The sequence below is a fragment of the Macrobrachium rosenbergii genome, chromosome 32, assembly GCF_040412425.1.
Source record: "Macrobrachium rosenbergii isolate ZJJX-2024 chromosome 32, ASM4041242v1, whole genome shotgun sequence".
Classification (NCBI taxonomy): Eukaryota; Metazoa; Arthropoda; class Malacostraca; order Decapoda; family Palaemonidae; genus Macrobrachium; species Macrobrachium rosenbergii.
Genome location: NC_089772.1, coordinates 9726724 through 9739780, shown reverse-complemented (window position 1 = coordinate 9739780; position 13057 = coordinate 9726724). Strand labels below are relative to the sequence as shown.

The 13057-nt window shown below is 38.8% G+C and overlaps 1 protein-coding gene across 3 annotated transcripts in view; it reads right to left on the bottom strand.

Annotated features, from left to right (window-relative positions):
* Positions 1-726: 726 nt before the first annotated feature.
* Positions 727-13057, bottom strand: part of LOC136855653 (bone morphogenetic protein receptor type-2-like) — a 151533-nt gene continuing 139202 nt past the window's right edge. For all 3 annotated transcript variants that reach the window (XM_067132854.1, XM_067132853.1, XM_067132855.1), the window contains one exon: positions 727-5060. In XM_067132854.1, coding sequence (XP_066988955.1) covers positions 3598-5060 — 1463 coding nt within the window. In that variant the 3' untranslated portion in view covers positions 727-3597. The remainder of the gene's footprint in view (positions 5061-13057) is intronic.

The following is a 13057-nucleotide window of genomic DNA, read 5'->3' as shown; positions in this document are numbered from 1 at the left end:
TGCAGAAGACAGAGAAGCTAAGGCTCATAAGATGGCAACTGCCAAGTGTCATTATTCCTCATCCCTTGACAAGATTAAATGAAAAGGGATTTATACATTTAGGTCAGAAGAAAATAGCTGGAGGGTCTAATAGTGTCAGAAGCTGGCCAGCACCTCCGTTCCTTCTTACTGTTACCAAAATGCTGAATTTCTCACTGGGAAAGGACTGTGGTACACATGTAACAGGGGAAAGATAACAAAAAGAGCAATACATATGTGGGTCTACTGATAAGGGGGACATGAAACAACCAAATGGACACCCAAGTCCATTGCAGTGTTGATCATGTTTCTTCTTCATAATGAAGGAAAAAAAAGACAAAGTGACACAAAATACTAACAAAAGGTAAACAGTATAAAAAGAATCCAATGTAAATGCAGAGAAACAAGGGTGGCAAGCTATTCATTCAGTCCAACGACCACACAGGGAGAAACATGGAAGTATATCTGTTCTGTATGACAGCCAAAGAAAAATTGCTATTGTCAGTAGGTGAGTGAGGGGTATTCCCCCTCTCACCCCCACTTTACCACCAGTTAACTACCTTGTTACCAAGTTCAACGACCATCCCACCTTGCACTGAGGTATATCTCATATTATTTGTATTTCTGTTGGAACAAATTAACTTAATATCCATAGTTTAATATGGTTTTAATTTTTAAGGTAGGATAAGTAACATAAATTTATACAGATTATTCTTTTAAAATTTATTTCTATTGATATTGTTCTTTTCTCTTATACATGCAAGCAATAATTTGCAAGTTAATGTTTGCAGATTTATAGAAATCTGAAAGAAGAGCAATTTGTTACAAAAATAAATAAAACCAAATAACCCAATATCTATTTCACAATACTTTATTATCTTAGTTTACCCAACACAGTCTTTCATCACTATTTCTGCAATATTTTCAGCTCACATATCACCCTCCACTTCTTCATTCAAGTGTATCCTTCACAAAGCTACTCCTGCCAACTTCTCAAGTGATCGTGACTAGTAAACCCATTTCCATTTCACAAGAACCACCTAAACACCAAACAGGGATATATGGCACTTTAGAAATCATTGTTCGATGGAACACCATCTCAACCACTTATGAGGTTGTACTTATTTCCATAAACAACTTATTTGTAGTAAATTTCAGAATCTAATAGTGCCAAAAAACCAGTGGAAATAGTGCCAGTGTAGGAGCACAGATGGAAAATTTATTTCTTCAGTTAACAACCACAATCTCTAAACTTGTATGATTGCCAATATTCTTTAAAATGACATAAGGCACTGCCTGCATGAGTACACTTTCAAGGTTCTTTTAATTCAGATTTTTAGGTGAATTGTACAAAATTTTTATGAGAAAAACAAAATATTAATAACATGTTTAACTTAATTTTAAAATTTGTATTTACTGTATTCAACAATGTAATACAACATACAATTCGAACTTCAAGAAAGTATGCTCAACCTATTTCCGGCAAAAAGGAGTCAGAAGGTGTTTGTGAAGATAACTCGTACAAACAGATTTTCTGAATGTATATTGATATATTTGTGTATAAGTATGCACTGAACTGGGAACTTATTACTTTACTATACGCACACAATTTAAATGTATTATCTGTCTGTCTATACATTTTATACATACAATTGTGCATGTAAATGTATAAGTATTATGTATTTCATTCAGATGGTTCTTACTCTCCTCTTTGGAAACAATCACAAATAACCAACAAATATTTTTTCCAATGAGGTTATTTCTCCTTTTTACCTATTCTTTCTTTGTAATCTCCTCTGTTAAACCTTCATGAAAAGCATGTACAGTACTTTCATGACTAAACAAAAAATCTATATGAACATTAAAGCAATTGTGATCCAGTTATTATTATCACCTTGCTAAGCTATTTGGAGACCTAACAGTTTTACTGATAATTGGAAGGTGACCCCCAAGCCATATGTGCTTCACAGCAGACTACATTAGAAGGTAAAACTGTAAGCCACACTGGAGAACTCTGATATATGCCCTGTTAATACCTGTAGTAAGCAATGACACAATCACTCACTCGGTCTGTAGCTCTGTAGAATGAAATTATTTGGATAAAATAGGTTTTGCCAAAAACCATGACAGACAAGTTTGAAGATAAAAATAAAGAGAGCACCAAGAGCTGGAAAGGTACATAAACTGAAGTACATTTTCATCAAAACATGGTACATAGAGCTGTTCACCATTCAGACCCACATCAATTATAACACTTTTCAAGACAATTTCAGCATGCTGTTGAGACGACACCTTTAAATGAAACCCTCAACAGTACCTGTGACCTGTGCTGATATAATGATAAAAAAAAATAAATACTCCTTGCATATATGGCCAACAATTCATACTAGAAATGTAATTCTACTACTCAGAACAAATCATTAGGGACAACTTGCTTATCAGAACGAAAACGTACAGGTTATATAAGCAACACTTATTAAAGGTGGATGCCTGCCACCTATCATAATCAGAAATTGCTGCTATATTAAAGAACTGAAGACAGCATGATAAAATGTTGAGTATATTAAATAACAAAAACTCTAGTGTTGTAAAGAAGTCTTAAAATATAAATGAAGAGAACCACACCAAGGGTGGTCACAATAAATGACTAATAATTAAATATTTTAAGAACAAAAATATTCAGATGCTTTATCTTCTTTATTTCAATTTTTCTTTTGAAAAATTTTTACCTCATTATATAAACACATTGAACTGCAGATAATCATTTAGAAATTTTCTTTCTTAAAGCCCATAGGAAATTTGGCTTCCTTTAGCAGTATCTGCACACACAATCTTGACAAAATACAATAAAGTAATGAGATCAGAATTTCCTATTTAACATCGAAAATAATTTTTGAGTGATTCAAGAGTACAGTTGTAAGTCTAAGCAACACCTGCAAAATGAGCAAGTAAATGACAAGGAGAAAGAGAAGAAAAATTTTTAAAAACTGGTAAAGAATAAAGTAAAACAAAACTAAGCTTGCAGAAGGGGAACAGCATAAATTCTGTAAGTTCCTGGATGAAAGTAAAGCATGGCAAAGGCATTAGGCCACCACCGGCTCTAATCTCTCCTTTTGGTGAGCCTTACGGTAAAACCACAAGCTCCATTTCAACAGGTAATTATGGCATAAACCCCATATGTCCTTAACATGCAATAGCTAAATCTAACAATAATAAATTTTTTCCATATTACTGGCAGCATGATTAATAAAGAAGTCATTTACAAGAATTAACTTGGAATATTAGCTACATCACATCACACACTCTCAACTCGAAACCTAAGCAAATCCACTAAATACATTTGCTGCAGCTTTCATGGTTGAACAACTTAAGAAATGGACCAAATAAATCAGAAACAAAATCACAGCCCAAGAATCAAGTTGTGGAAGGATGAATCATACACCCATATATATTCAGTGGTTCTGCTTTGAATCTTGTAAGAGCTTTAAATCACCAGAAATCTGATATCATCAGAGAACTAACATAACAAAACAAGCTATAAGCCGCTCATGATGCCCCATAATTACATCTCGACTACCCTCACAGGACATCCCCAGTAGCTCTAATATTTGGCTGCTGAGAGAGATGATGTGGGGGAAGATGGTACTCATGTGTTAGTGACCCATGACTACTACCATGACTATCATTGTTACTAGAGCTGGCTACCTTGGAATACCGCCTCAGTGAAGCAGAGCTAGTGCTTTGGGAAGATGCTATGGTTCTAATCACTGGTTTAGAAAGGAAAGGCTGTTGCTGATGTTGCTGTTCCAGTGTGTCCATATGTATCGGTAAAGAATGCGAAAGACTTTCTTCTAACTTGCATTCTCCCCTGCCACTACCTTCTGAGCCCTCACTACACCCCATTATGCGATCGTCGTACAGTGAAAGACGTGGGTTCATAGGCCTCCTTGGAGTTTTGACACGCTGCTTTGCTTTCCTCAAGGGAGGGGACACTTCTGTTTCAGGCACAGGGTTTTTGTCACTATGACTCTCTTTTTCCTCTTGCAATTTTTTGTCCCTTTCTTTCTCAACAGGTACCTGCTGCTTCTCACTCTCATTGTTAGCTACTGCTTGATGTGATTTTTCAGGAAGAGAGAGAGTTGTAGGTCTTTTTAGTTTTTCACAGGAATTATCACTGTCTACAAAACTTACACTATTCTCACTTGACTTATTTAGTCCACTGTCTTTTGAGCCTTGCCTTGATCTAATGACTGGTGCAAACCCATTTTGCAAATGCAATTTTGCAATTCCTATTTCAGTCTCTGCAATATAAGAGGGTAAGGAGGAGTGTTGAGTGTTAAGGGTATGATTGGGTGAGATCACAGTATGTAAGCCACCATTAGTTAATAACACCTCTGTCTGTACGGGCAAATGTGGAGACGTAGCAGGTACAGACTGTGTTGCAGTTAATGGTGTGGGAGGTTCCGAAAGACTGCTGCTAGTAGGAGTTATTAATATCTCCTGCCGTTCCTCATCCTCTCCGTTGTGATGATGCCTTCTTGGTATCAGAGATTTCAGACGGTCCTCCCACGCATTTCTCCAGCGCCTCCACGAACTTCCTCGTCCACTACTTGCGCCACTCTCTTGATTTTCTTCACGGACAGCTGTGTTTTGTTTCTTTGGTTGGTTATCTATTGAACGCACTTCATTTTGTAAATAAGGGATTGGAGGTACAAGAGTAGGAGGCGGAAGCGTCGGCCGTTGTTGTGCTAATGCTGCTGTATTCGAATGACCATTAAGAAGGGGCATTAACTGCTCATTGACAAACCCATTTGACTCTAAAACATTTGCAACATCAAGAGAATCCATGAAATTCACTGAGTTTATAGTATTCAAGGCATTAATATCATTTCCTTTTAAGTGGTCAATTAGGGTATTGCCAGAAACACTAAGCTCTTGAGGAACTTCTCTAATGAGGTTGCGCTCCATGCATGGATTACGACCTTGATGAGGCTGAAGTGGAGGCATTGGTGGCTGAAGTGTCCCTATCAACTGATTTTTACCTGTAATTTACAAAAGAAAAATAGTAGTCACTATTATTTTCATTTTGAAGTTGCTAAATCAAGGTATATGCCTTGATAAAAAAAATCTTGAGCTACACTTAACACAATATTTAATTACAATTATACCCCTTTTACCTAATTTTCTCTGTATTCACTTTAATTTGATTACAGTTACACCCCTTTTACCCAGTTTTCTCTTTGTATTCACTTTAACCACATCTAGTGAATCTAGGGTAGCTTAGGCTATGATATGAGGTTTCAGAACCTGGGCTATCATAGCTAGGCAAGACTAGAGCACTAGACAAATATTTTTGTATATATTTTGATGTGAAATTACAGTAACAGGTTATTACCACATATCAAACAATAAAAGCAAACAAAATAATTTAGGGCATTTGATTTGCCTTAAACTAGAGTATTCAGCCAATGAACCAGGACAACTATTTCAAGAGTTGAAGTAGTATTAAAATGATATTTACTATACCAGGGAATCAATTAATGTTAACAATGCAACCATCACAGACAGTCCAACTTTGTTGCGCAGCAAGAATGTTCTGGTTCTTTTAATCATTTTCTCTTTATGACAAATAAACCCACTTCTGATTTGAAAAGAGGAAGAGAGAGCCTACTTGTCATTTAAATATACTAATACATAACATGCACAACACTGTTACTACCAGATTACTATACATTTTATGTTTTCAATCAAAATGTTTTAAAGTGTTACTTTAGTGCTGTGATACATACTGTACTGTATATAAAATAACCATCCAAATTTACTATTCATTACTGAATCCTTCTAGTTTAATATTAACTCGTTGCAGACAAAGTCTGGCTGTAAGCACAAAAAACATATTATTACCTCACGTTTTGCACTGTAATTGTATTTACTGAAATAGACTGATTTGGAGATATATGTGCAAAAAAATATTGCTAGTACCTTGATTCATAAAATAATTGTCCTTTTATGCTAATTACCCTCCCAACTTGCTATTAGGAATCCAAAAACTAGCCTACTCTTCCCACAGGCATCCAATAATGTAAGGTATATGGTATTCAGTTTAGTAATTTCTATTATTTTACATATGACAATATCCTATGACTGTACTTTTGTATCAAAATACATGCTATACTTCACCATCTTGGGCATAATTACTTATCAGCTGATTACCTGATACTTCCTCGCAAACCTCTGAGGTGCTGTATTGTATGGCATAAAAAGGAAGAAACTTGATCTTGCCAAAAATATAAGGATTTTGTGGCTAAACCATTCATTTGTAAGCATAAGTGTGTGGACACAAAGGTTTTGTGAGTGAGGATTACATTTCAAACTGTGCTTAATTGTTATATGCCATCCTAGTGTTACTGTAAATAATTACAGTCAAGCCTAGGTTAGTTATGAAAGCCTAGGTCATGAAACCTGTTACTGATGCCAAGGGTATGAACTTTTCGCATTTAATTTTAATAGCTTTTGATACTGGTAAGTAAAAAGAACTGAACTGTTATTATTTTTATTTCTTTATAATGTGTGTGTGTGTGTGCGCACGCGCTTGAGGAAGGTTAAGCACTTGTAAGGTTGGGCTGTGGTTTTTGGGTAGCTTCACACAGGTTAGGCATATGTCTATTCCCTAAACAGAAGTTAATATTTTTCTGCACTCCCTCTGGACCTATCAGTGCAGTTAAACGAGAGTGTACTGTACAGTACTAAATAGTTGACACGTACACACAGTGCATCATGCATTTTATCTTGTATACGCACTTCTTACATATATAGATTCTTTGATGGTAGCACTTTTCCAATGCTAAAAAGCACCTTCAATATATCTTTTCCGCTTATATGAATTCCAAAATACTGTACAAATTTTTGAAATGAATCTTACTTCTCTATTATGATAGCTGTAATTCCCATATCAGGCGGGAGGACGACAGTGTAAAAACTAAAAAATTAATAGGATTGTTTAGTTTTCACTGTCTATTAACCCATCCCTTTCATTTGATTCAAGCATCTATTGTTTACCACTCAGTTTTTTCTCTGTCGTCAGCCCACAAAGAAGTAATGAGTGTGGTTACGATTATGATCTTTAATGATTACATTGTATTCTGTTTTGTGGTTTGGATTATCTTGGTTTTGTCATTATTTAAGAGGTTATCTAAAAAGGATAAACATATATGGCTTAAAGTTTGTAAGGTAAGAGGGTATGTATCCAGCTTTGCTTTTCAGTTTACGTGGTCACGATATAGGCTGTGTGCTATTGTTTTTATAACGATCGCTGTGATCAGCATTTGTTTGGTCAGGTGAAATAAAGAATGTTTATTTAAAGTATAAGCAGATGAGAGAAGCATGTAAGAACAGGACAGGAAGTGAGGTTACAAGTAACAGTTTCTCATCTGTTTATGATCTGTCAGAAAATAGCTCTTACTGCTCTCCCTGTTTTGCTAGTAATGTTTCTCCAAAATATTTAATCTTGCAAAGCTTCCTATATTCTTCAGGATATGAGGTTTGGCAAGTTAGAAGCAAATGTAGCTAGTCTTAGGGCTACGTTTGAAAAGTTTATGTAGGTAATTTCCTTGACACTTGCTGCTGTACTGGCCAAGTATATTTGTCCTTTTTCAGGTCCCCTCCCCCCCCTTGCAGCAGAGGAAGTGCAAACCCCCTCCCTCCCAGTTGGCCATACTTTAGCCACACCCTGTGATGCTCCTTCCACTGTTTAAGGTAGAGTGAAGTACAGTATGTCCGGGAGTGGAAGCAGTTTGTGTTCACTATCTTCTTCCCATGGCCAACCTGGTGTGTGTCACGTCACATGCAGGTTGGCACTTGACTGCCAAAGGATAAGCGCGGCAAACTAGCAAAGTTTGAGTAGGCAGGAGGTAGATATGCTATGTAAGGATAAGCACATCCACTCGATATTTGATTATGTATCCTCTAGGCCTTGCTGGAGGCTGCATACTCCTAGAGATCCCTATCCGGCATATTCCATGGTCCTCCTTTGCAAGAGGGTTCGGTATTCTCTGAGGCGTTCTCCTCTGGGAGAGTACCGAGTTCTCCAAGCGGGAGCTGGCACTCACCTAGTTTCAGGCTCTCACCTGGTTTTTCAGGTACATGCTTGGGTTTCGGGTGCTGGCCTAGTTTCAGGCTCTCACCTGGTTTTTCAGGCACATGCTTGGGTTTCAGGTGCGTGCCTAGTTTCAGGCACTCACCTGGTTTTTGGGCACTCTCCTGTTTTCAGGCACTTGAGCTCGCCTGGTTTCAGGCATTCACGTTCTTCTCGATCCTCCAGGCTGTCTGCTTATGACGGTTTGTCCTCATGCCATTTGTCCAACATGAGAGAGGTTTGTACAAGTAGCAGCCATCAGCTTGTGAATGCATTTATTACCTCATTCTCCTTCCTTTTTCAGGTGTTCTGATGAACGTCTGATGCCTTCGCTGTTGGCGACACGTAAGGCGTAGGCACCACATTGGAGCCCTGTTCTCCTTAGGCTTTGCACTTCCACTCTCATTCCCCTTCTTTGTTGTCGCGAGCTCCTGAGCTTTCTAGGCGCTGTCTTGAACTGCGTTCGGGCAAATGCCATGAATCAATAGGCGTATTTGCCTGGTACACTAGTAGATCCTTCTTATTTGTTTGCTACTGTCTCAGTAGCAGAACAGACTGGCTCTTTCAGCAGTTTCAGTTTTATCTTCCATTGAACTTGGTGTTACGACAGGAGAGTGAGAATGTGCAGGAAGCTTCCGTTGCCTGCACAGATGATTCTTTGGTGCCAGGGCACAAGGCAACGCCAATCATTTATCTGGCATGAAGCAGGTTTTTGCTTTCAATTAAGTTTTTTTTTTTTTTTTTTTTTTTTAGAGGAGTTAAAACTCCCTTTGTATCTGGAGGCAGGAGGCTATGCTACCAACACCCCTGCTTCCCCAGGATTTCCCTCTGATTAGCCTGAGGTTTCCGACTGGATTCATATGCTGAAGAAGTGTAAGCAGTTTATAGTCAGCTTATCAGACATTGATTAGATCTGTGCTAGCTATTTCCTGATGTGCTTAGATGGCTTCTTACGAGTTCTCTTTAGGCACCAGATTTTTCCTTTAGGATCTGCCAGTCCTTTTCCACGTCATTACACTGATGTGTGAGAGGTTTATTTGTGCATCAGAGATCAAGCATACGAGCCACTGGTCTGCTTGCTCTAGATCACTGTCCCCTTTGGCGCAGCGCTGAGCTAGTTCTCCTCTACAGCATCGGCGTTCGCTTGCTTTCCTGAACAGGCTCTGAACTTGCACCTATTGACTATTACCGTTTCATTAGCACAGAGGTTTGGCTTCATCTCAACCAGGTTTTTCGTCAACAGCACTCAAGATGCTTCTGGCGTTGGCACTAGCATCTCCTCAGGTGTTAACTGGGCGTTTGCGCCAGCCACCACTTTGTTGGCGTTTGAAATGCTTTCAGCATTTACACCAACGTCTCCCCAGGAGTTTATGCCATCCACTACGTCGTCAGCACTTCAGACACTTGTGGTGTTAATGCTAGCCTTATCCGGACGTAAGCACCAGCCGCCACTTCGTTGGCGCTCCAGACGCTTGCGCCATTTGCATTAGCATCCCCTCAGGTGTTTACCATGCATTAGTGCCAGCTACCACAATCGGTGCTTTAGTGCCAGCCACCTCGTATTCAGCACTCCAGGTGTTATAGCAAACATCTCCTCGGGTATATTCCAGACCTTAGTGCCAGCTGCCACGTCATCAGTGCCTCAGACACTTGTGGTAATAGCGCCGGCCACCTCATCGGGCACTAACCGCCACAATTTCAGTGCTTTAATTTCCTTCGGCATTGGCATCAGCCTCCAATTTGTCGACGTGGGAGAGTGCTGAAGCAGAGTTGTTTTTGACTTGGATAGAACATGTTCTGACTCCCTGGGGAGAGTCTCTGCACTTCTTTAAAATGTTAAGATTGAGTGCCGAGAGCAGTGATATACTTTTCTCACTCCATCAGATTTTGTGGCTCGCTTAGAGCCGATGTTTTTGTGCAATACTTCTTAATTCTGGTCTCCAGGGATTCAGAAAGCCCTTGAGACAGTGGAGTTATTGACCTCATCGTTTATAAGGTGCCTCCCTCCAGTTGAAGAGTTCAGACCTCGTGGTGTTCAGATGTGTTGACCAAAGGTTGCGATGTAGTTGCAGCCAGCAAGCATGTCCAGGCTTGGTCTGCAGAGGAATGGACTCTGCATCCACAAGTCTGCAGGTCAGCTGGAGTTGAGGGCACTTGATTTATGGATCTCTCTGCCACAAGATTCATCTTTTGTCTGCCAGTTCAGGTTCCAAAAACTTGGGCAGTAAACACATGCTGCTGGGCTGATTTTATCTGGACCTTTATATTTTCCCTTTTTGGCTATGTTTCAAGGGTTCAGACTATTCTGGCTAACTGTGGATTCACATGGTGGCCATGCAGGGAATGATTCCAAAATTTCCTATCTCAGAACCTCCCCATGCTTCAGCTGACCATGTGCAGACCCACAACTGTCTCTTGTAAACAAGAGGTTTTCCCAAGGAGTGCAGAAGATCCATTATTAATCCCAAAAGGCAATCAACTAATGCACTGTACGAGAGACATTAGTCAGTCTTTAGAGCTTGGTGCTTTTCCAAGAAGATTGCCCACACACATATATTAACCTAATAAACTTCTTTACTCATTTAAGCTTCACTTAAGGTTTGTCTCTTCATGATATTAAGGGGTACTGCTTCATGTTAACATCCATATTAAGATGTTCTGGTCTACATCTCTCTACTAACCTAGACATTAAGGAAACCTACAGTTCCTTAAGTCTAGATTCTTTATTCTCCAATTAAACCACTGGGCTGGGACTTGATGTAATGCTGAAGTATATAAGTATGCTTCCATGTAAACCCTTAAACTCAGCCTCCCTAAAAGATTTCATGATTAACACTGTTTTTCACGGTCAGTGAACTCCAGGCCTTCTCCTGCAATGTGGGCTTTACTTCACAAGGAACAGTCCTTTCCTTTTTTCCCCTTCTTCCAAGCAAAGAATGAATGTTTATTAAGTCTTGGGCTCTTCCTCAACAATTCTGTGTCCCCATTCCACTTTCCTTGGTGACAGAAGGGTAATCTTCCTTATGTCCAATCACATCACAGTCTCTGAGGGCAAAGGATTAGGGACCTCAGACACTGTTTTAAACCAGATTGACCTATGGCAAAAAATGCCATGGCCTCTCTGTTGGAGAACCTGGTCAAGATCCCTTTTTCTTCCCACTCCTGAAGGTAAGTTCCACAAGGGAGAGCAGTGGCAACTATGCTATTTTCCAGTCTTGAGTGTTGTCAATGCAGACCAGGGGAGATGTAACTCTATATTTACCTTGAATTATCTGCCAGATGTAGATTCAGTAAAATCATGCAGAGCACTTTCGCCCCTCGTTATGACAGGGGGAACTCATAACCTGAACATTTGGGGTAGTTATACTGTACCCTTTCCTAGCCACAGTAGACCACTGCCTATCTGTGGTTCCGGATTCGCGGACTCACCCATATGCAACAAGGAACATATATATGCATTATTCGCGGGAAATTTGCCCATTCGCAGTATTTTTCATTGAGAAATATTCACAATTACTGTATTTTCATATCATTTTCGTGACTAAATGCAATTTTGTGATAAAACTAAAATATTCAGGTATAAGCATTTTTACAGGGTTTTTTGGTGTTTTGAAGTATCAAAATAAGCATTTATATGCATTTTTAGAGGGGTCTTAAGTGTTCGCAGATTTCAGCTATTTGCAGGGGGTAGTGGTACATATCCCCCGTGAATACCAGGGGTCAAGTGTATACTTAGGAAATTTTTTGGGAAGTATGAAGGTGCCTCGCTTGAGATAGGTAAGACCCTTCATTCATTTACCATCTTTCCTCTGCTGGCCTAGGCTCAAGGCCTTTTGTCCCGGTTTCATCAAAGTAAGAGTGGAATCCTTTGCAAGGAGCCTTCAGCATCTTTCAGAGGTCCTTGCAGGCTAATGAATTAGTCTTCTTCTGGCAACAGTACCAGCAGTTGGGAATCCATAGGTAAGAAGCATCTTATTCCTGTTGGAATTTTGTTGTTGCCTTGTGGGTTATAATATCCTTCATCGCACCTTTCTCCTACCTCCTTTCTTCAATGTGCGAATCAGCTATCTTAATAGAGGTAAGATTCATTTCAAAAGGAGGCATTTTATAATAAACTTTATTTTTTTAAATATTTACCTCTATTATGTATCCCCCCCGCAACCTCCCCACTCATGTGGACAGAGAACATACTGAATGGTAAACAATAGACACTTGAATCACCCAAAAGGAATGGGTCAATAGACAGTTAAAACTAAACGATCATATCAACTTTTTAGTTTTTACTCCCTCTTGTCTTCCTGCCTGAGGCAGGAATTACAGCTATCATAATAGAGAAGTAAGTATTAAAAAAATAAACATTATTATACAAATTTCTATTGTCTTCAACCAAATAATTTAGGTACCATTGAAAGTTTAACTTTCATTATAAATTCTTTCCCTATTGCAAATCTATCAATTCTGACCTACACACCTATACCTTTTCTTTCAATCTTCTCACTTCATAATCATTGAAAAGAATCCACTTACCCTCTTTAGTCCTTAAATCCACAGGATTTTTCACTTTTCTTTAGGAGTAAGAATATTACATTATTATTACTGAGTAGTTTAACCACACCACTAAGTTTTATATTTAACTCTATGCATTGAATGCCCTCTTCCCCATTAATGATACCTTTTACCTTTCTGAAAGAAAAATGACTTCTCGGCCATTCTCAAGCAACCTTCCCTAAGTGAGATGTAGCAACCTGCTGCTTCTAAAGTTTACTGTGTAGAAAATTATTTATATGTTTGTATGTACAGCTACAAGTCTGGATGTGACATATGTTAGTATCAAATGTGATAAAAAATATTAATATGTTCTACAATCTAAATTTTACATTTTACAATTGTCTATAGGCATGAAAT